The 18,771-nt window shown below is 40.9% G+C and overlaps 1 protein-coding gene and 1 non-coding gene across 4 annotated transcripts; both read left to right on the top strand.

The window, feature by feature from the left end:
• The first annotated feature begins 4,038 nt into the window (after window positions 1–4,038).
• RBMX (RNA binding motif protein X-linked) lies at window positions 4,039–14,541 on the top strand. 3 transcript variants are annotated; one of them, XM_059859540.1, is made up of 9 exons: window positions 4,039–4,148; window positions 5,413–5,539; window positions 5,737–5,843; window positions 11,252–11,423; window positions 12,476–12,592; window positions 12,944–13,058; window positions 13,175–13,300; window positions 13,377–13,480; window positions 13,986–14,541. In XM_059859540.1, the coding sequence occupies exons 2-9, from the start codon at window positions 5,431–5,433 to the stop codon at window positions 14,291–14,293; spliced, it is 1,158 nt and encodes a 385-aa protein (XP_059715523.1). In that variant the 5' UTR covers window positions 4,039–4,148; window positions 5,413–5,430; the 3' UTR covers window positions 14,294–14,541. The 3 variants fall into 3 exon arrangements, with proteins under 3 accessions (XP_059715523.1, XP_059715522.1, XP_059715525.1); XM_059859539.1 differs by having other exon boundaries at window positions 4,054–4,148; window positions 5,410–5,539; XM_059859542.1 differs by having other exon boundaries at window positions 4,054–4,148; window positions 5,410–5,539; window positions 13,392–13,480.
• On the top strand, window positions 5,592–5,663 carry LOC132334056 (small nucleolar RNA SNORD61). The gene has a single exon (XR_009488329.1). It is a non-coding gene; the product is annotated as a small nucleolar RNA SNORD61 (small nucleolar RNA).
• Window positions 14,542–18,771: the final 4,230 nt, after the last annotated feature.

Genomic DNA, 18,771 nt, shown 5'->3' on the forward strand with positions numbered 1-18,771 from the left:
AGAAATTCCTGCTAATGTCCAACCTAAACCTTCCCCTGCACGACTCTGTGTCCTCTCATCCTGTCACTTGATACCTGAGAGCTGTCAGACCTATTCACCTGGCTACATCCTCCTTTCAGGGAGTTGTAGAGAGTGAGTGAGAAAGGTTTAAGTCAGATATTACCAGCTCAGAAATTAGGGGTGGAAATCCAAGTTTTCATATAGCAATCTGGAAGAATTACATTTGGTGGTTTTTTGATGTAGCCTGTAATGTTTGCAGCCACAACATGGCCTCTTGGTTCAACACAGTCACAGTGTTGCCACAAACATGATGCCAAGCTCCAGTGTCAGCTGTTCAGGTGGTGATGGCAGGAGCAATGCTCTGGGACAGCTGCAAAACCTGTCTGAGGAGCAGGGTAAGTGCAAGTGATGGCTGCAAGCTCTGTGCTGCCACGGCAAGATGGGTGCTAAAGGCATTCCTGTCAATGATACAGAAAGTATCGAGTAGCAAACACCTCAATCTCTCTGTATTTTCCATTTTGGCAAGCTGTTGCCACTCATGTTTCCAGACAATGACACTACATTTGTATTGCCCTGCAAAACATCCATGACCATTAGTTTTAACCAATTCATCAATCTATAGTGAATTGCCCTTACCATAGAACAGCAACAGGCGAAAGGAAAAAGAATAAAGGGATGCACAAGAATTCTCATGTCTTTTCAGCTGAGCCTGAAAATTAGAGTTGTCATTTCAGGCAGGTTCAGCTATGTCTTAGGAACCTATGACCCACTTTGTATGGCTAAACTGAAAGGAGCCACAATGAGATCCCAAATAGGTGATTTGGGAGATGCACAATAGGGACTTCCAGTTTAGAAATGGTTGACAAAGTCTGTGCCATAAACAGTTATTTTGCGCTGTTCTCATCTACTCTAGTCTGAGTTTTACAGAGGAAAATTCCTGAATTTCTATAAACACCCATCAACTGACAGTGCCTAGAAAATTGCTCCTTTTTATAAAACTATTACGCTGATTTTTCAGTTATTAGTTTTTGATTGCATATCTAGAGTGACTAACATTCCCTTTTTTATTAATTCTGAATGAATCCTTTGTGATCAGATTACTTATGTATTCATTAGTCCCCATCCCTCAGCTCTCCTAAACTCTTTATCCAGTTTAAAACTGAAGCATGATGAACTTGGTAAAAGGCCAATATGTTTGATAAAAATGTGCAGCATGGTACATAGTACTTGCATGAACAAGTTTGCAGTGTAAATTGAACAACACTGTTAAACACGCAGGGATTCATTTAAGAGAGTGACATTTTAGTTCAAAGCTGTCACAAAAATCCATAAAATATTACCCTCATTGAATGTTGTCTACCTCTCCCATCTACTAGACTTTTTAGGGTTTTCAATGAAAAGGTAGAAAGAGATCGGCTTATATGTATGTGGGTTTGTAAGTAACATACTTAATTGCATTTCTTCTACTCTCAAAAATGTGATAATGCAAGGGCAAGTATATCTATGCTAGTTAGGGAGTAATTGTCCTCTGTGTAAAGGTTGGTGAAGTTTCCCTGGTCTCTGTTTGCCCAGCTGTCCCATCCAAGTCTGTTTAATATTCCATAGGATTTAGTATAGGACCTCTTATTACTACCTAATTTTCTATCAGAAAATTCAAAGTTTAGAGGTCATCTGCAAAAAAAAGTCATAGCTCTTCAGCCTTGAACTTCTTACTGAAGAGGAATTAGTTTCAATTAATCAGTTCCCTAATGATTTCTGTAGTTTTTCTTCAAAATTTCAAAGTTACAGGGGAAAAAAAAAAAAAAAAGAGGAGAGAAGAGAATTAGAAGAACTAAAGAATTATATATCCTTTAATCCTCTAGGAAAAGATCTGACTGAATTTGGAGCCAGACCATGCATACACTGTGTCGTGAGAGACTGTAAAATACTGTTCCAGTTTGCAATGAAGATGCAACTAAGTTCTGATGAGAAGCCTCATGAAGATACCTTTTAGAACAACAGGCAGAAGAATTTTTGGAACAATGGGTGGCCCTGATACAATTACAGAACTTATGTTCAATGCTGTTTCAAATGTCATTATGTTCATGCTAATCCCACCTAACTACATGTTCAGTACATGTTAACAAAATGTTACTAAAATGAAGCCTGGAGTCATCAATTAAATATTTCAGTCTTTAAATCAGAGGCGACAGAAAAAGAGGCTTTTGTTTGCCTTTGCTTATTTTTCCAGTTGTGTGGCAGTCAATAAATACACCATGGGTGAGAGAAGCACAGAGACCCTACCTTGATGGAGGCCATTTTTAGCATATTTCTTACAGGACTAACAATTTGCTTTAGTTTTCATGATCCATCCCAGGGAGGGTCCTAACTTTAAATTCTTTTGTATTGAAACTAGAATTAGAAACTTTTCTTCATATGATAATTGAATGAGTATCTGGTAATGCCATTCTTTGGCAACTGCATTGATACCACAGGCCGTGCTGTTCCACCTCCTTATAAAGGTCATCTTTCCCTTTCCTCTTCACAGTAACAGCATCCAGAAACTCTGAGCATCCACTCTAGTAAGGTGACATCTTCAGGTACATACTGGAGTTTACAGTAGAGTTTGAGAGCTCCCCTCCTTTGTGTTCTTAACACTTCTATGAGCTTCTCTGAGGCAATGTTGCCTTCTGCTTCCCACAGCACAAACAGCAGCTGAATATCAGTATCTGACAGACTGAAAAACTGAAGATAAGGAGAGTCTGATGTTCTCTTATCAGAAGGTAGAAATTATGCAGCTGTACAACTGCAACAGCAGCGGGCAGTGCCCTTAGAGTCCATAGACTCTGTAGCATCTCCCAGAAATGAAGGTCTGGAGAACTGCAAGCAAGAACTGCAAGGTAGAACTTATAAGACTGTACAGTGGTTAGACTGGGTGGCACTAAGAAAATAGGCCTTGATAACTGATTAATATAAATTTAGATAATCTACAGGTTCAAATAATGAAAGTTTAGCCATTTTTTGCATGCGCAGATTTCCTCCTAACTTTTCCGCTATCAGGTTTAGCCAGCCAAAGAAAATCACAGTTGAACTTCAAGTACAAATAATTAACAAATCGAGTTAGTTGAACGAAAATGGCAAAACTTTGTGCCATCAACAACACATTTAATTTTAAATCACACTTGTTTTAGTTTGCTGTTATTCTCCAAGGAAGGGGTGCTGCCATGCACATCTATTAATCAAACTAATTAAAAATGCCTTTAAGGCTGCTTTAGCCAACTGGGTTAAGCTCCTGCAAACCCCAAAGTTAAACTGATACTACTGTGATTTTCCTTCCAAAGAAGTGATAGATCTGCTGCTTCACAAAATCAGTTAGCACTGGAAGGGACCTCTGGGAGATCATCCAGTCCAATCCCCCTGACAAGGCAGGGTCACCTGGAGCAGGTGACACAGGAACATCTCGAGAGAGGGAGACTCCATGACCTCACTGGGCAGCTGTTCCAGGGTTGTGCTACCCTCAATGCAAAGTTCTTTCTCATGCTGAGGCGGAACATCTAGTATTTTAATTTATAACCATTGCTCCTGTCACTGGGCACCACTGAAAAGACTCTGGCACCATCTGCTTGGCACCTGGTTTTGGGATATTGGAATGCATTAGTGAGATCTGTTATTCTTCTCTTCTTTAGACTGAACAGCCCCAGCTCCCATATCTCTCCTCATAAGAGGGATGCTCCAGACAGCTAATCATCTTTGTGATTATTACTATCTCCCGTAGCTCCTTTCTCGTGTTCAGGAGTCCAGAACTGGACACAGCACTACACATGGGGCCTCAATCCTTCGGGACGAGGCGCAGCCAGCAAACAAAGCTCTAGCCCTCCTTTCCTAGGCCCACTCCCGCTGTTTTCCCGCCCCTCGCCGTCCCCGGCCCGCTCCCGGTCCTGGCAGGACGGGACTCTCCGCCCCTGTGGCCACCGTCCCCTCCGAGCCCCGCTGTCCCTCGGCCGCGGCGGGAGCCTCGCACCGGCCCCGGGGGGACCGCGGGCGCCCCCTACCGGGCTCGGCGCTGCCGCCGCATCCGGGGCTCCGTCCGGCGGGTGACGTAAAGCTATAAAGGCCCGCAGCGCCTTTGTTCGCCCCCATTGCGCAGTTGCAGATCGGCGCGGGCGGAGGTGAGAGCTGCTGCGGGCTAGGGCTCTGCGGGCGGCACCGCGGGACGCTGCGGGGACCCGCGGCGAAAGGTCCGCGGAGTGGGGGCCGCGTGGCGCGCCGCTCGCGGCGGAGCGGAGGCACGGCAGAGCCGGGCCCGGCCCTCAATCCCACCCTGCCCGGCTCCGGTTAGGACGGCGGGACCCGCGCCGTTGCGGTGGGGCGAGGAGGGTCCTGGCGGTGTGAGGCGCGGTGTCCGCCATTTTATGTGCGGGGGTTCTTGAGCATCCCGGGGCACGGCGAAGGAGGCATGGCGGTCGCGCCGCGCCGATGTGTCCGGACGGGCTTGAGTCGCGCGGTGGGTGAGTGCCGAGGAGGCCGCCAGCGCGGGGACGGAGCGGAGCCGCTGCCAGAGGTGGCCGCCATTTTGTGGCGGTGCCTGAGTCCGCGGAGGGTCCGGCGCCCCCCGCGCTCACCGTGCCCGGAGCGCGGCTGAACCCACGGCCCGGCTCGGCCCCGGCGCGGCTCCCTCGGCGGTGCTTTGTCCGCGCTCCCGCGTGTGCCGGAGCTGGCGCGGGCCTTCCCGCCATCGCGCTGGAGACACGCGGGCAGCGCTTGTCCGCAGGCGCCGGGCGGCCTGCCAGGCGCGAGGGGGATTGGCTTTGTCTTCAGCTCTTGGGCATTTTTCTTTTTAAGCCCTCCCGCCCCCGCGACTGTATCTGTGACATTGCTGTGTAGAACTGCAGTGGTGGTCTGGTGTCAGTTAAGTCTCACATGTTGTGTAGGCCAGGAATTTAGCATAGGCTCCATGTACTTTAAACAAAGAATGAACTTAATTTCAAAAACACTGACCAAAGATGCTCTGAAGAGTTAACAATTTTGTATTACATTGACATATTAAGCAAATTACTTGAAACATCCGGATTTAAAGGAAAGGTGTGCTAGGATGGCTATTCAGCACAAAAGGAACAGCACTTCTGGAAGAGTTTTCGCATTCACCAATATTGCTTCATTTTAACAGAGCCTTGTTCCACTGTTCAAAGTTCTATTTAGTGTATTTTAAATGCACTATATAATGTGAAGAAGTAACTGTTAATACTACTTCCAGTTGCCTCCATTGCAAAAAAATTGTAATTACTTGATGTTTTTTTATACCTCATATTTCTTACCTAATACCTTTCTAAAGAAAATTTGGTTGTACATTTGAGGACAGAAGTAATTTATATACCATGAAGTCTCTATTGCAGTCTGATGTTTTGTTAATAATGGCCTCATTCTTTTTAGTAGGTCATTTACAGAATCAAAATGGTTGAAGCAGATCGTCCTGGGAAGCTGTTCATTGGGGGCCTGAACACAGAGACTAATGAAAAAGCCCTTGAGGCTGTATTTGGCAAATATGGACGCATTGTGGAAGGTAAAGAGAACTTTTATTAAGATGGTGATAGTATAAAACAAACAACAACATAGCTGTGATGACTTTTTGGTGTTGATCATCTGAAATGATGGTGCTTACATGTCCTCTAAGAAGTTCTGAGCTTAAAAGGGTAAATAAAGGTTAAGTGTTCCTTAAAGGGAATTACAGGGAAGGCTGATGTGACTTTGTTTCTACAGTCCTTTTGATGAAAGATCGGGAAACAAACAAGTCCAGAGGATTTGCATTCGTCACGTTTGAGAGTCCAGCAGATGCAAAAGATGCTGCCAGGGATATGAATGGAAAGGTAGGAATTAAGATCATGTATATGTTGCAGTTGCTACTGACCAGGACAATTAATCTTTGGGGTAAATCAACTGGTAATAAAAGTTTGAAAGAGAATGGATTAGAAGATTGTGGAGACAAGTTGTAACTTTAAATTTGACAAAATCTCTCTGTCTCCATGAAGCTGAAATCTTTCTCCTGTTCATGGATTTGCTGATAGAAAATGAAGTCTGGCTGGCAATCAGCTATGCTCTTTTCTTATTGTTCCTTAATCGGTGATGGAGGAATCAGCTCTTCATTCTTGCATGCTTCAATAGTGATTTTTGGGTTGGATTTTCCTTTTTGATCATATTTGAATGCAGTACTGTGTAAATTACACTTCAGGGAAGTGACTTTCCTAAAAATTAGTAACTGTTCCTTTAATATGGGTTGACTGTGATTTCCCTTGAGTGCTGGAGCATTGATGAGCTATCTGGTATTCTGTCGATAATCTCATACATTTGTGACTTGCATCATTGATCTGCTTGGTCTGTGAGGGGCATCTTTCCAGTTAATGTGCAATGGCTTTGCTGTTAGCTGGCAACTGAATTTTTTCATTTATGCCCTAAAACACAATGGTCTAGCTTTAAGAGCAATAGGATGTGTAATGTTTTTAAACATAAAAATACAGGAATTTGCAGCACAAGTTCCAAGATAATACCAGGATAGTTTGTCAGAGAATTGTAGGCTGCTGTAATCTGTATCTGTTGTGGCATGTGTTTGATAAGGTAGATATAAGTTGGCAATTTTTTGGTGAACAACTGCTTATTTTCATAGAGGTGCTGTCTCTTCAGGCAGTGAAAGCCATCTTAGGCCACTTGAATTGCAGACTCTGGTTTTCCCTGCATTGTGTGAATGGTTGTGTTTAGGTCACACTGCACTGGCCTTGTAAACAGTGTCTCTTGAGATGCTGTTCAAGTAAAGTGAAGAAACATCAAGTGATTGTGATTAATTGACACTTGGGATTTTGATATGTTTGTCTTGTTAGTTTAAGAAGTTGAAGTGAAAGAAAAGTGTCAGTTACTGCAGTCAGTAAGTGAAACAACTTTAGGAATAAGTGAGCTTTGTGTAGTGTTTGTGAACAAAAATAGTAGAACTTCTTGTATTTGTGCTATAGCAGGGTATGTGTTGTAGAAGGATAGTGGGGTTTCTGCTCCATGTACTGATGTTTCTGGATGCTTCATGACAACCTTATCACAATTAGCATTATTCTCTTAGAAAACTTCCTTCCCTTTTAAGCAAGCTAGTAGTTTTGTCAAGGCAGAGGGTGGCAAATTCAGATTACGTTCTTTCTATACCAGCCTAAACATCTGTCAAGGTGCTCCTTTTATTGAATTTTATTTCTCCACTGTCTAGTTTGCCACAGTTCTGAAGACTTGTTTACTGCCGTGCTTAAATAATTTATTTTTTCTGAAATGGTCATGGAGTCCTCACATAAGGTAATTTCAAGGACCAGTAGGCAATTGTCAGACTGAAAGGAACTCTGTCAGTAATCGGCGTGTTTGTGGAGTGCAGCTTGCAAATCAAAATCCCTCTGAAAATAATCACCAACCGTTCTGCATCTTTACTGTTGAGGCCCGTGTTTGGTCACACTGGAAACATTTGGGAGAATACTGCTTGGTAAAGTAGCTAAATATTTGTGGCTGAGGTTATGTCTGCTTGTTCTGGAATGCACAATCTGCATTATTGGCAAGAAGTGCTAGAAAGGACAGCCTTGTGGATCATCGTTCTCATGGGTTTGTCTTCACTATAAATCTAGAAGGACCTACATCTGCTTTGAAATTGGAAGAGCAAGTAGTGTATGAAAAGAACATCCTCAGATGAGATTTTGCCTAGAATGTCTTCTGGTCCAACTTGCTTTGACCATGGATATGAAAGATACTCATGCGGTAGTCTCTCATTCTCATCTTCAGAAAGCCTTCTGGACAACAGGTACTGCTTGTATTCCAAAAAGACTGCGTTCAAGGTCTGAGGGAAGAGCTGTGTTTGAGGCCTGGTGTGAGAAGAGGCAATTGTCATAATTGGCAATTTGAATTTCTCTTTGTCCGTTTGGAAAAGATGTATTGGAACATTCTTGAGATTTTAATGCAGCTGAGAAGCAGCAGCAGAAGCACTGTGCAGACTGCAGTTCAAGCAGTCTGTAAGGAGTTAGGTGATCTGTCTGGCCGGGGGAAGGATTCTGCATTGCCTGTCTGTTGCTCATTTTGTCATCCCAAAGGAATTTGAAGTTGTAGCCAGTAGAAGAGTCTTGACTCCATTAGATTCTGCAAGAATGAATTTGCATTTGATTTTTTATTTTGCAAATATTTATGAAAATATATGCTGAATTTTGCACCAGTTTGGGTGAGGGCTAGTACGTGAACAACTATATTTCACTCTATATTGGGACAAGCATAGACTAGTCAAAGCTTGCTTGTTGAAGATAAGTTTGTCCTGCAGAAAGAGACCACAAGATAATTGCTTTAGAGTTGGGATGGAGATTTCTCGCTTCAGTTACTTTGTCTTCTAGATTGAATCAATGCTATCATGTCTGAGTAATGCAAAAGAAATGTAGAAGTACTTTATAGCAGCTTACCAGCCTTCCTTAAGAAGAATCTTAATTCATGGCTGTCAAGTCTACATCCTGATGCCACAAAATGCACATGCTTACCTGGACATAAATGTAGATACTCCCCAGTCTGTAATGGTTGTTCGGTGCAGTGGGCTGTTCTCATGACCTTCTGATTCTACATCCTTAAGATGGAATGGATAATTAAAGAGAGGATATGACCTTAAGCAAAGGGTCAGGACAAACCAAAGATTTTATTCCAGTGTAGACCTGCCAAGCCAGCTGGTCTATGTTAAGAGGATGGAAGCAAATGCTGCAATCCCTACAGCATAAACTGTACTCAGCACTATAGAAGATTGTCTGATTGACAGAAAGTGCTTCCTGTTCTTTGGGAAGAAGTGATACAATGTACGGAAGCTTGACCTCTTGAGAAATGGATCTTCATTTCTTGGATATATATGGCAAAAGCAAACTCACTTACTGTGCCATCAAGGAACATGGAGAAATGGAGTCATTGCAGCATCAACAGCAAAGTGATCCATTGAAGAGGAAAGCCCTGTGCGGTGCTAGGACCAGCTTCATGCAAATTATTGTAACAGTTTTTTTAAAATACTTGATTTCTTGCCCCGCTCCCAAAATTAAGCAAATTTCATTCATCTTTTCTATTGAAATGTGGAACAGCTTGCAGGATAGTTCTCTAATTGTGTTTAGTTAAAGTTTTCTATCTCACTTTACAAATATGTACAGATAATTCATTCCACACATAGGAGACTTTGACTGCCAAACTATTACTGTCCTAAATTACTTGTAGCTTAAATTATTTCCATGCTTTTTAGCACCAGGGTGACTTAATTTCTGGTGCTCATATCATATTAAACATGCTTCTATAACACTCTGAATCAAGGTTATAAAAAAAAACTGAGTGTTCATGTTGACAGCTTGTGCTTTGAGCTCATTGAAAAAACTTCCTTATTCTGAGATGGGTTGTGTGACTTTTATGTTTGGCGAGGTAAGACCTTTCTTTGAGCTAAGAAACCATAAAATGTCCCCTCTGCTTTGAAATCAGACTAACTTTGACAAATATTTTCTGGTTAGCAAAAAATATGTTCTTGTATCTAGTGGAAGGTCTTTCTGGACCTATGGAATAGCTTTTTAAGACTGCTTTTGTAAAGCAGTCTGCAAAGAAACAATCTTTTGCCAAGGTAAGATGCTTAAGTGCGAGGCAGAAGAAAATAGGAGGAGAAATTACAAGGAAAACTGTACCTCCTACCTAACAGAAATAAAAGAATTTAAACCTAGCATCCAGGTTTTCAGAACCCATGTTAGCAGAAGGGGACAGTGTTTGCTTTCTAAACTTAAAACAAGCTGTCAAGATTCTACCATGAAATTAAGGACGGCAGTGGCCATAGCAAAGCTTAAGGCTTCACGCCCTCTGTTCCTGCTTGAGAAGGATGAAACTGAGAGATTAATTACAATGGCAAATCAATATGATGCAAGCTGAGAAGTTCCAGTCATTAGAGTGGATATTTCAGTTTGTCATGCCAAAAGGCTTTTTGAGAAACCTTTCATAAGTCAAATATTGCACAGTCAAAGCCAAGACCAATGTGATTTTGCAGGTATTTCTTACTTTTTTCCCCTCACAATGGATCAAATTGAACCTATGTATGTACACACAGGTTTTCAAACAGTCACTACCACTCTGAGCTGGCAAAATACATCCACCACTACAGTGAATTTTCAGAGAGCTAGATTTTGACAGAGGACAAAAAATGTTCAATACTTCAATAAAATACTATTACTAGTAGTCATTACTAGCAGTCTAGCAGTTATGTTTGTTCATTTATTGCAGCAAAGAAGTGCAATGAACAACAGTTTCTGCCTGATAATTAATTAGTTGTCATGGCAGAGTTAAAAATTTAACTGCTAAAAAAGGCAAATAAACCATGTTTGCCAGGTTAGGCACAGAATAACCTAATTTTAGCAGAGCTTGTGATCTTGATTCTGCTATGATATCCTAACATGTGGCATACAGACATTTGATTAACTAGGTTGAATTACTCAGCTTGTTAGTACCTGCTCATGTTTGAGGTATATTAGTTGGCTGCAGAGTTCCTGGTATTGCAGATCTATATTCCAGCAGAAGCTTCTACCTTTTTCATTCCACAAAAAAAAATAAACAACCACACAACAGAACCCACAAGCAAAAATACCCCAACCACAAAGTACCTTCCCTGTGGAAAAGCAAGTAATAAGAGTAAATTGTGACAGTCACCTTGATTGAAAACCCAGCTTGAAACACTAGAAAAAAGGGGTGAATTGTCATACTCAGTCTGCTGTGTAGATGCTGAAATAGCTTCTAAATACTTCAGCGATCACCGTTTTATCAGGACGTCAAGAAAATGTGCTAAACGGCCTCCCCATTGCCAGAAATACCGACTGAAGCTGTTACCTTCAGCTTAATCTTGTAACTACAGGTGCACTCCTAGTTTGGTACAAAACATGGCAATTGAAAGTAAATTGTAGATCATATATCATGTTTCATTTACAGAATAAATGACGTGGGGCTGCTGTAATCATTGGACGCTTGTGTTTTCACTGAAAGTCCTTTCTGATGCTGCTCTGTGGTTTTTTTGCCATCAATACCACAAGAATGAAGTACTGTAGAAATTGAAATTAGGCCCAACATGCTGCTGAGTACTTGGGGACTAATACTGAAGACTGAAATCAGTTCTAGAGTTGCTCTAACTTATAAAATGGAAGCCCTATAAATAGTGAAGCAAGAGGGGCTTGATTTAAGAAATACAAACATGAATGAGCAGTAAGTAAAGCAGCTTCTTCTTTAGTCATTAGATGGGAAGGCAATTAAAGTGGAACAAGCAACCAAGCCATCCTTTGAAAGTGGTGGTAGGCGTGGGCCACCACCCCCTCCCCGAAGCAGAGGTCCTCCCAGGGGCCTTAGAGGCGCAAGAGGCGGAAGTGGCGCGAGAGGACCACCTTCAAGAGGGAGTCACTTGGGTATGTATTGACCTCTCTCATTATACACTTCGACAACACAAGACAATTCCATTGGAAGATGACAATAATCCTACTGGAAAAAAAAAAAAGTCAAACACCTGAATAGTGCACTCCTTGTTCTTTATTAAAATGATGAAATACGATCTCGGCAGTTTAGTCAAATTTTTGATTAGGCAAGTACACCTTAAGAAAAGGCTTTCAGATGTGAAGATTCCTTTCTACAACTAACACTCCACTTGACTTTTGCCTATGAAAGAAAAGCAGAACTCCTGACTTGCACGTGAGAAAGGAAGCTTTCTGGTATTCAAGTTGAAAAAGTGATTCGCTACCACCAGGGAAAGGGAACTGCCTTTCATTCTTTATAGCAAGAGGTCTAAACTGAGAAAGTTGTAGGGCTGATCCTTCCAGATCAGAGTGAGAGTTAGGGCAGCTAAACCTTTTTTGTTAAGTTGAAGCTTTCTAAAGTACATTACTTGATACTGGATATTCATTAAGATACAGCTATTTATTCAGACTTTACAGTATCAAAACAAACTCACTTAACTAGCAAACAGTACCTGAAGTGTAACAGTAAAAGCTGTAATGCAGGAAAAAACCCCCTGGAAATAGTGAAACTTCTGTCTTGAAGAGTCTGTGTAGTAGGTTCTGCAGACTCGGTAGTAGTACCTCTGTTCCCTCTTTGTAGGCTCTTCTCTAGTACATCCTCCCAAGTGGCTCTTCTGAGAACAGTAACTTGTTAAGTATTTAAGCTGTGACTGATTACAGGTATCAGCTGTCTTTTTCCCTTGTGTCACACCCTGTAGCTTTTGGAAAAGCTCTAAAAGACAGTTCTTGACAGGAATTTAGGCTGTGGGAAGTTTGGCTCTTAATTCTGCCAGTAGCATTTAATAGTGGCTAGAAGACAAGAGAAGGCTTTGAAGTCTAGTTTTAGAGGTTTACGGTTGATCATGTAGTGGTAATAATGGCACCTTTAGGTTGTCGTAGTTCAGGCTTTAAGAAAATGCAGGTGAGTATCACAGAAATAATAATTGGTTCATGGCTTCTCCTTCTAGGGTCTTCTCGAGGGCCACTTCCCATGAAGAGGGGTCCACCTCCACGAAGTGGAGGCCCTCCACCTAAGAGATCGGCACCTTCAGGACCAGTGCGTAGCAGTAGCATGGGAGGACGAGGTAAGGACTTCCTGACTAAATTAATTGCTTGTTCAGCTCTAGCACCTTAGTCTTTCCTTAGGAACTGGTGCAAATCATTGATTCTAACTTCAGTCCGCTGTGGGATGGTGTACTGTTTTTCTAACCTTTGGTTCCTTTCATACCAGTATAATTTTGTAGCTGTTGGGAGCAATTTGGTGCAATTTGAATATATTTTGTCTAGTGCTGCTTTAAAACTGTGCAAGCAGAAATGTAAAGTGTTCTAAGTGTAGGCTCCGGAGATACTATTAAATTGCTTTAAACTATTTCCTAGCACTTGCCTTGAATGTTCTGCATGGCTAAATGCTAATTAAATGGACTGTTTCTTTGAAGCTCCTGTGTCACGTGGAAGAGATGGTTATGGTGGGCCTCCGCGCAGAGAGCCAATGCCATCACGGAGAGATGTCTACATGTCTCCAAGAGATGATGGCTACAGCACTAAAGACGGGTAAATTCTTCTACTGTTTCGCTATAGTGAAGTGTTTTTTGTTTAGAGAAGGATCTTGATTCCAGACCTTCTGTATTAGGACATATGGCTAACATCTCAGTTTTTGTTCTTTGTAGTTATTCAAGCAGAGATTATCCCAGTTCCAGGGATACCCGGGACTACGCACCACCTCCCCGAGACTACGCATATCGTGATTATGGTCATTCCAGTTCACGTGATGAATACCCCTCCAGGGGATATAGGTACCTACTGTTGGAGTTTTCTCCCTGTCACTTTATTTTTGCTGTAATGTTAGTGATTTGTACTAAGTCTTAGTAGTCTTTCCTCCTATAGTGATCGTGATGGATACGGTGGTGGACGTGACAGAGACTACTCGGATCATCCAAGTGGAGGCTCCTACAGAGATTCATATGAGAGTTACGGTGAGAATCCATTTTGAGGATCATATGGATGTACAGATGTCATAACATCTGACTTCCACTAGGTTGCTTGTGTTTTAGGGGAAAGTGGCACAATTTTTTTTCCCCTACAGTGAAAGTGCAGTTGTTGGTTTTCATTTGATCGTCTTGTTAATAAGCTATAAACTAAAGAAGCAAAGTCTACAGTTCAGAATGACAGCTGTCTCTGGAAAGTATGGCCAAGTTTCTTCTCTAAAATAACAAGCTGTACTGGAATACCCAGTTAAAGAGCCTGCCTGAATAAACAAACACCGTCTTCATTCCTTCAGAGTCTTTAAATCCACTCACTGCCTGATACGAAATCCCCACTTAAAATACCATTAGTGTGGCAGATTTTATTAAGCCCATCTCAATACATATAAAAAGAGTAGCAGTAAACATTTTAATACAGCAGTTCTGTAAATTCAGATTTGAAATTGTTCTATATAACTTATGGTGTTGCCATATTACCTGACCATTGACCCTGCAGGTAACTCACGTAGTGCTCCACCTGCTCGAGGGCCCCCGCCATCATATGGTGGAAGCAGTCGCTATGATGATTACGGCAGCACACGAGATGGATATGGAAGCCGAGAAAGTTACTCAAGCAGCAGAAGTGATGTCTACTCAAGTGGCCGTGATCGTGTTGGAAGACAAGACAGGGGTCTTCCCCCATCCATGGAAAGGGGCTATCCACCTCCTCGGGATTCTTACAGTAGTTCAAGCCGCGGGGCGCCCAGAGGTGGCGGCCGTGGTGGAAGCAGATCCGATAGAGGTGGAGGCAGAAGCAGATACTAAAAACACTCTTAAACTTTTGGACCAAGACAGATTATTTCTCAAATGTGGAAGCTGTTCTATCTTTACTACCAGAGGACTACTAAAAGGAAAAGTTGTTTTTAACCTTTTTTTATTGTTGCCTGTTAAGTTTTTCCCTCCATGACTTTTATGCTTTTGTGAGAAAAAGTTGAAACAATGTTTAATATCATTTCAAAATTGTTAACATTTCTTTCAGAAAGCAGATGTTAAATGTATAAGCTTGAGCTGTGTACTAGTGTTGTAATTTTCAAAGTAAAGTTTCCCTGAAATGCCACACTTCCATCTGATTTTCGTCATGAATGGAACAAGCTGTTCTTAAGATCTGCACAATATCCAACCATCTAACATGGAGATGGATTGCTCTACATGTTCAGCATCTAATTCTGAAAGTATTGCGTGTGATTTTGGAGGGTGGTGGGAATCATTCCACATAAAGCTCAGTTGTGCCTAGAATTTAAAGTCTCAGTATTCCCAGTTCAAAATGCCTTCAGATCTTTGTGTAAAGAAAAATAGAGGATTTCATTCATTTAAGCCGAAAAAGCAAGTGGATAATACTGTATTCTGCCTTCCTACTGTTTCATGGGGAGTTTTAAAAAGATCTCCCTTGCAAAAAAATCATGTTAATGTAAGTCAGCTATAAAATACTGTTAAAAAAACAACAATCCGCCAACCATTGACCAATTCCATCAAAGAAGCTGCAAATCGATGCTTACTCACACTGTTTCAAATTTTTGCAACTCTGTAGTGTTTCACTTTTAAAGGAACATCTTTGATTCCAAAGGAGAAAATAAGATAAGCAAAGAAGTCTTTCTCTCCAACTTCTGAAAGGCTTATGGCTTCCTAAAATAAGTGAATCTTTCAGCATTCCACAGCTGATTAAGAGCATCAAATGCCTGTGAAACAGCAAAGATGGTAAGCAAAGCAAACTAGTTTTTCAGTCTAAGTCAAAATTGAAAAAAGTTACCTTCTTCTAGTACAGTAAGACAAGCTGCATGTCATGGCAATGGAAGTGCTGTCTAGATTAAAGAAAAAAATGGAAAATAAATTCCCCAATACATTAGAAATTCTCCAAATTCAACAATCCTCGGATAAAAGCATTTATGGCACCAGCTTTGAAACTAAAGCTGTAATGCAGCTCACTGTAGACACAGTATTGCCATGTAGTGTGGGGAGGGAGTATTTTGTGACCAGTATCTCTCAGTGAAGATGCTTAAAGAGGCTGCATATGCAGCATATTGACAAAATTTAAGCCTTGTGAAGTCAGGAATTGGTTTAGATTGAGAAATCTCGGCTCAGCTATTGGGAGTTGGAAGCAAGAAGTGCAGACTTGATGTTTAGTTCGATGCCTAACTATTTAGTTTGACACTGCATTGCAGGGATACCCAGGGATGCATGTGGCAGAGCCTGTGGCAAGTTGTTATAACTTGGGTGAAGCCATGAAGTTCAAAAGATACTCTTGAATATGGTAAACATGAAGACTTCCAACTAAAAAAAAAAAACCAAACCACAAACCCAAAACCTTTGTACTACTGTTTAGTCCTCAGTAAATTTTGTCGTTCCAATTTATGGATTTAACATGGCAGTGCACCATTGAAAAGGAATGAGAATCCATAAGCCATGCAACCTTTCTCTAAGCCATTCCAGTCCATTCCAAGCCAGTGAGTGAATCCTCCACCATTTAAAGAAGTAGTAAAAACTTGCAACTGAATAATCTGCAAACCAGACTTGTGCCATTGTTTTAAAATGGGGGCAATTACTGTAGTTTAGCTTGTGCTGTAAAACATATTTTTCTCAATTTGTTGTATCTTTTCTTAATTGCAGGGGGATGACTTCTAGAAGATACCACTGAAATAGTCCTGGTTCATCTGTTGATGGAAGACGTGAGTGGTGCCTGTACCAATACGTAAGGTAAATATTACAGCAGTGTAATAGCTGCAAGGAAGTTCCCTGGTCATTGTGTTCGTAGGTTTGAATGGATGTTCTGTATGGCTAAGTGTTGTTTTTGACTTCTGTTTAAATTTTGGAGGAGGAGGCTTAAGAAGGCTTGTAAACCGACCAGTTTAGGAATGGTGGCAAGACACTACTTACCTGCAAAAACAGGGCCAATTTGGGTACAGCTAAAGAAAAACATGTTTACAACTGCACTTCAAGTCATGTGGCAGAAAGTGCTGAGTATGAATTTTTATAAGAGCAGACCATAAACATCAGATTTGTAATAATAAATGTTAGTATCAATATTTAATCAGGCTTGTTAAATGTGCAAGATTAGCAATTAGAGTGAGTATAATCTTGGACTGGGAATTGATCTCTGCAGAGGTCCTGGGATTAAGCTGCAGACTTCAGGGGCCTCCAGAATGGTTTGAGACTGTAGAACAGCCGTGTTTCGTGGCTCTAAAGCCTGCGCTATTAAAATAATTTTTCAAGAAGATTCAAGAGCAGCTGTCTTTGGATTTTATGTGAAAGTGTGACTTGCTCCTGTTTCTCTGAAAACTCAGAAGAAAAAAAATGGTAGTGGCTGTCATGTTAATCGAGCTTTCTGGAAAATAAAATTTATCTAATAAATAATTGCTAGTAAAAGAATGGAAGTAACTTAGAGTGTGTGCAGAACTTGATGAAATCTAGTACAGATTAAAGGAAAAGGACAACTACCTTTTCTGAGAGAAGCATTTATGTAAAGAAGCATGTGTACTCTCTTATGTAATTCTTTATTGTCACTGTAAATGTAAGAACCTATTTTGCTGTTAGTTTCAAATTCTGCTTTCAAGAACCAACTTTAAAATTATGAAAAAGAAAAAGCTGTAGTTTGTATAGTTGGTTTTTCTGACAGCTGGTCACTGTTACCAGGGAGATTCTATTTTGTGGGAAGGATAGGTTCTGTTGTATACTGTGTGATGTTTGTAGTCTCAGTTGGGTTACAATTCATTCTCCCTATACAGTGTCAGTAACAGCAATTCAGTAACTGCAATGCCCTTGTCAGAACATGCTAATAATGTTTTATAAATACTCCTGATGAATTGCTGCTGTTACCTTGATATTAAAGGAAAAATATGCTTAGTTTCATGCTACTGGAATGTGTTTCAGTTAAAATACAGAATCATCATGAGTGTTTTCTGTTCAGGAGATGCATGTAGTTAAGCAAAACAGAAGCTACTGCCCTGCCAGATTTTTATTTTTCTGACACTTGATAAAATTTCAAACAGCAAATGCTGTCCTTGTCTTTGTTTCCCTTTTAAGACATGACTGTTGAAATATTTAAATTAGAGTCTTACTGGAAGGACACTTCACAATAGGTTCAGTTTTCTTAACTTTTAGAAACACCTTTTTCATTCAAAAATCGCTGATGTCACTAGTGTGCCTCTAAAGTGGATTAGGGAAGCAGGTCTAAAAGTAGCATTTCCCTTTCATTTTCCCACCCACCTGCAAAAAACCATCAGGAGTCAGTTTTAGAATTTATACTTTGACCCAGATGTGTGTCTTAAATTCTCTAATGAAGAGATGAGATGCTGTCTTTAATGCAGCGTTCCAAGAGACGAGACTTCAAAAGATACTGACCAGTCATCATGTAGGTTGTGTCAGAACGTTTTAAACTTCATGTGTGTACACCTCAGTTCTCTCTGTTGGCTGGGAAGCTGAAGCTTAATTATTCTTGAAAAGTGAAAAAGTTTCCCTTTATAAAAAAAAAAGGTGCTTTTTTTTCAATTTAGTAAATCTGTTGTGACCAAGTTGTAATAAACACAGGTATTAGAGACAAAAGCGCACTCTATCAGCCTTCTCTTCAGTTTCTAAATGTTTCCTGATTCTTAACAGGCATGGTACCAATGTTAAGGGAGCAGTAAATAGATCTTGTGGCATGGAAGGTAACAATAGCCTTGTGGAAAATCAGGGTGCAAATGGAATTGCCAGCTCTATACCTTCCCTTGATTACAAGTTTGATTTTATTTATAGCACATTATTACTTACAGATTAATATCAGTATGTATACTAGTGTATTACAGAACTCGTGAGTAGCATGGTGGAATTTTGTGGTAACTAGAATTTGAAGGGAGAATTCACTCAGGAATTACAGTGCTTAGTACCTGCCCTGGAGACAGTGTTATACAAGCAGTGTGCCTTAATACAAGTTGTCCTCGGGACATTTTGATTATTGTGGTTAGCTATTGATATGCTTTCGTACTGTTGGAACAGATCAAATACAATCCAAATGTATTAACTGTATCTATAAAATGAATGCAAAGAAAATCTAGCATTTTTGTCTCTTGGCTTCTGAGAAGGTACTAACTTATATTTCCTTTTTCCAGTTACGGTGACTAGAAGGTGGCAGTGCAGCAGTGGATGTGCATTGGAAAATCAAAGGATAACAAATCACAACTGATACAGCCTGGCTTTTGAGTGTAGTGTTGCCCACCATTTTCTAGAGGAATGTGTAAGCATTCAGGAGTTGCCTTTAAAAGTAGCACTAC

This window comes from Haemorhous mexicanus, chromosome 14 (assembly GCF_027477595.1).
Source record: "Haemorhous mexicanus isolate bHaeMex1 chromosome 14, bHaeMex1.pri, whole genome shotgun sequence".
Taxonomy (NCBI): domain Eukaryota; kingdom Metazoa; phylum Chordata; class Aves; order Passeriformes; family Fringillidae; genus Haemorhous; species Haemorhous mexicanus.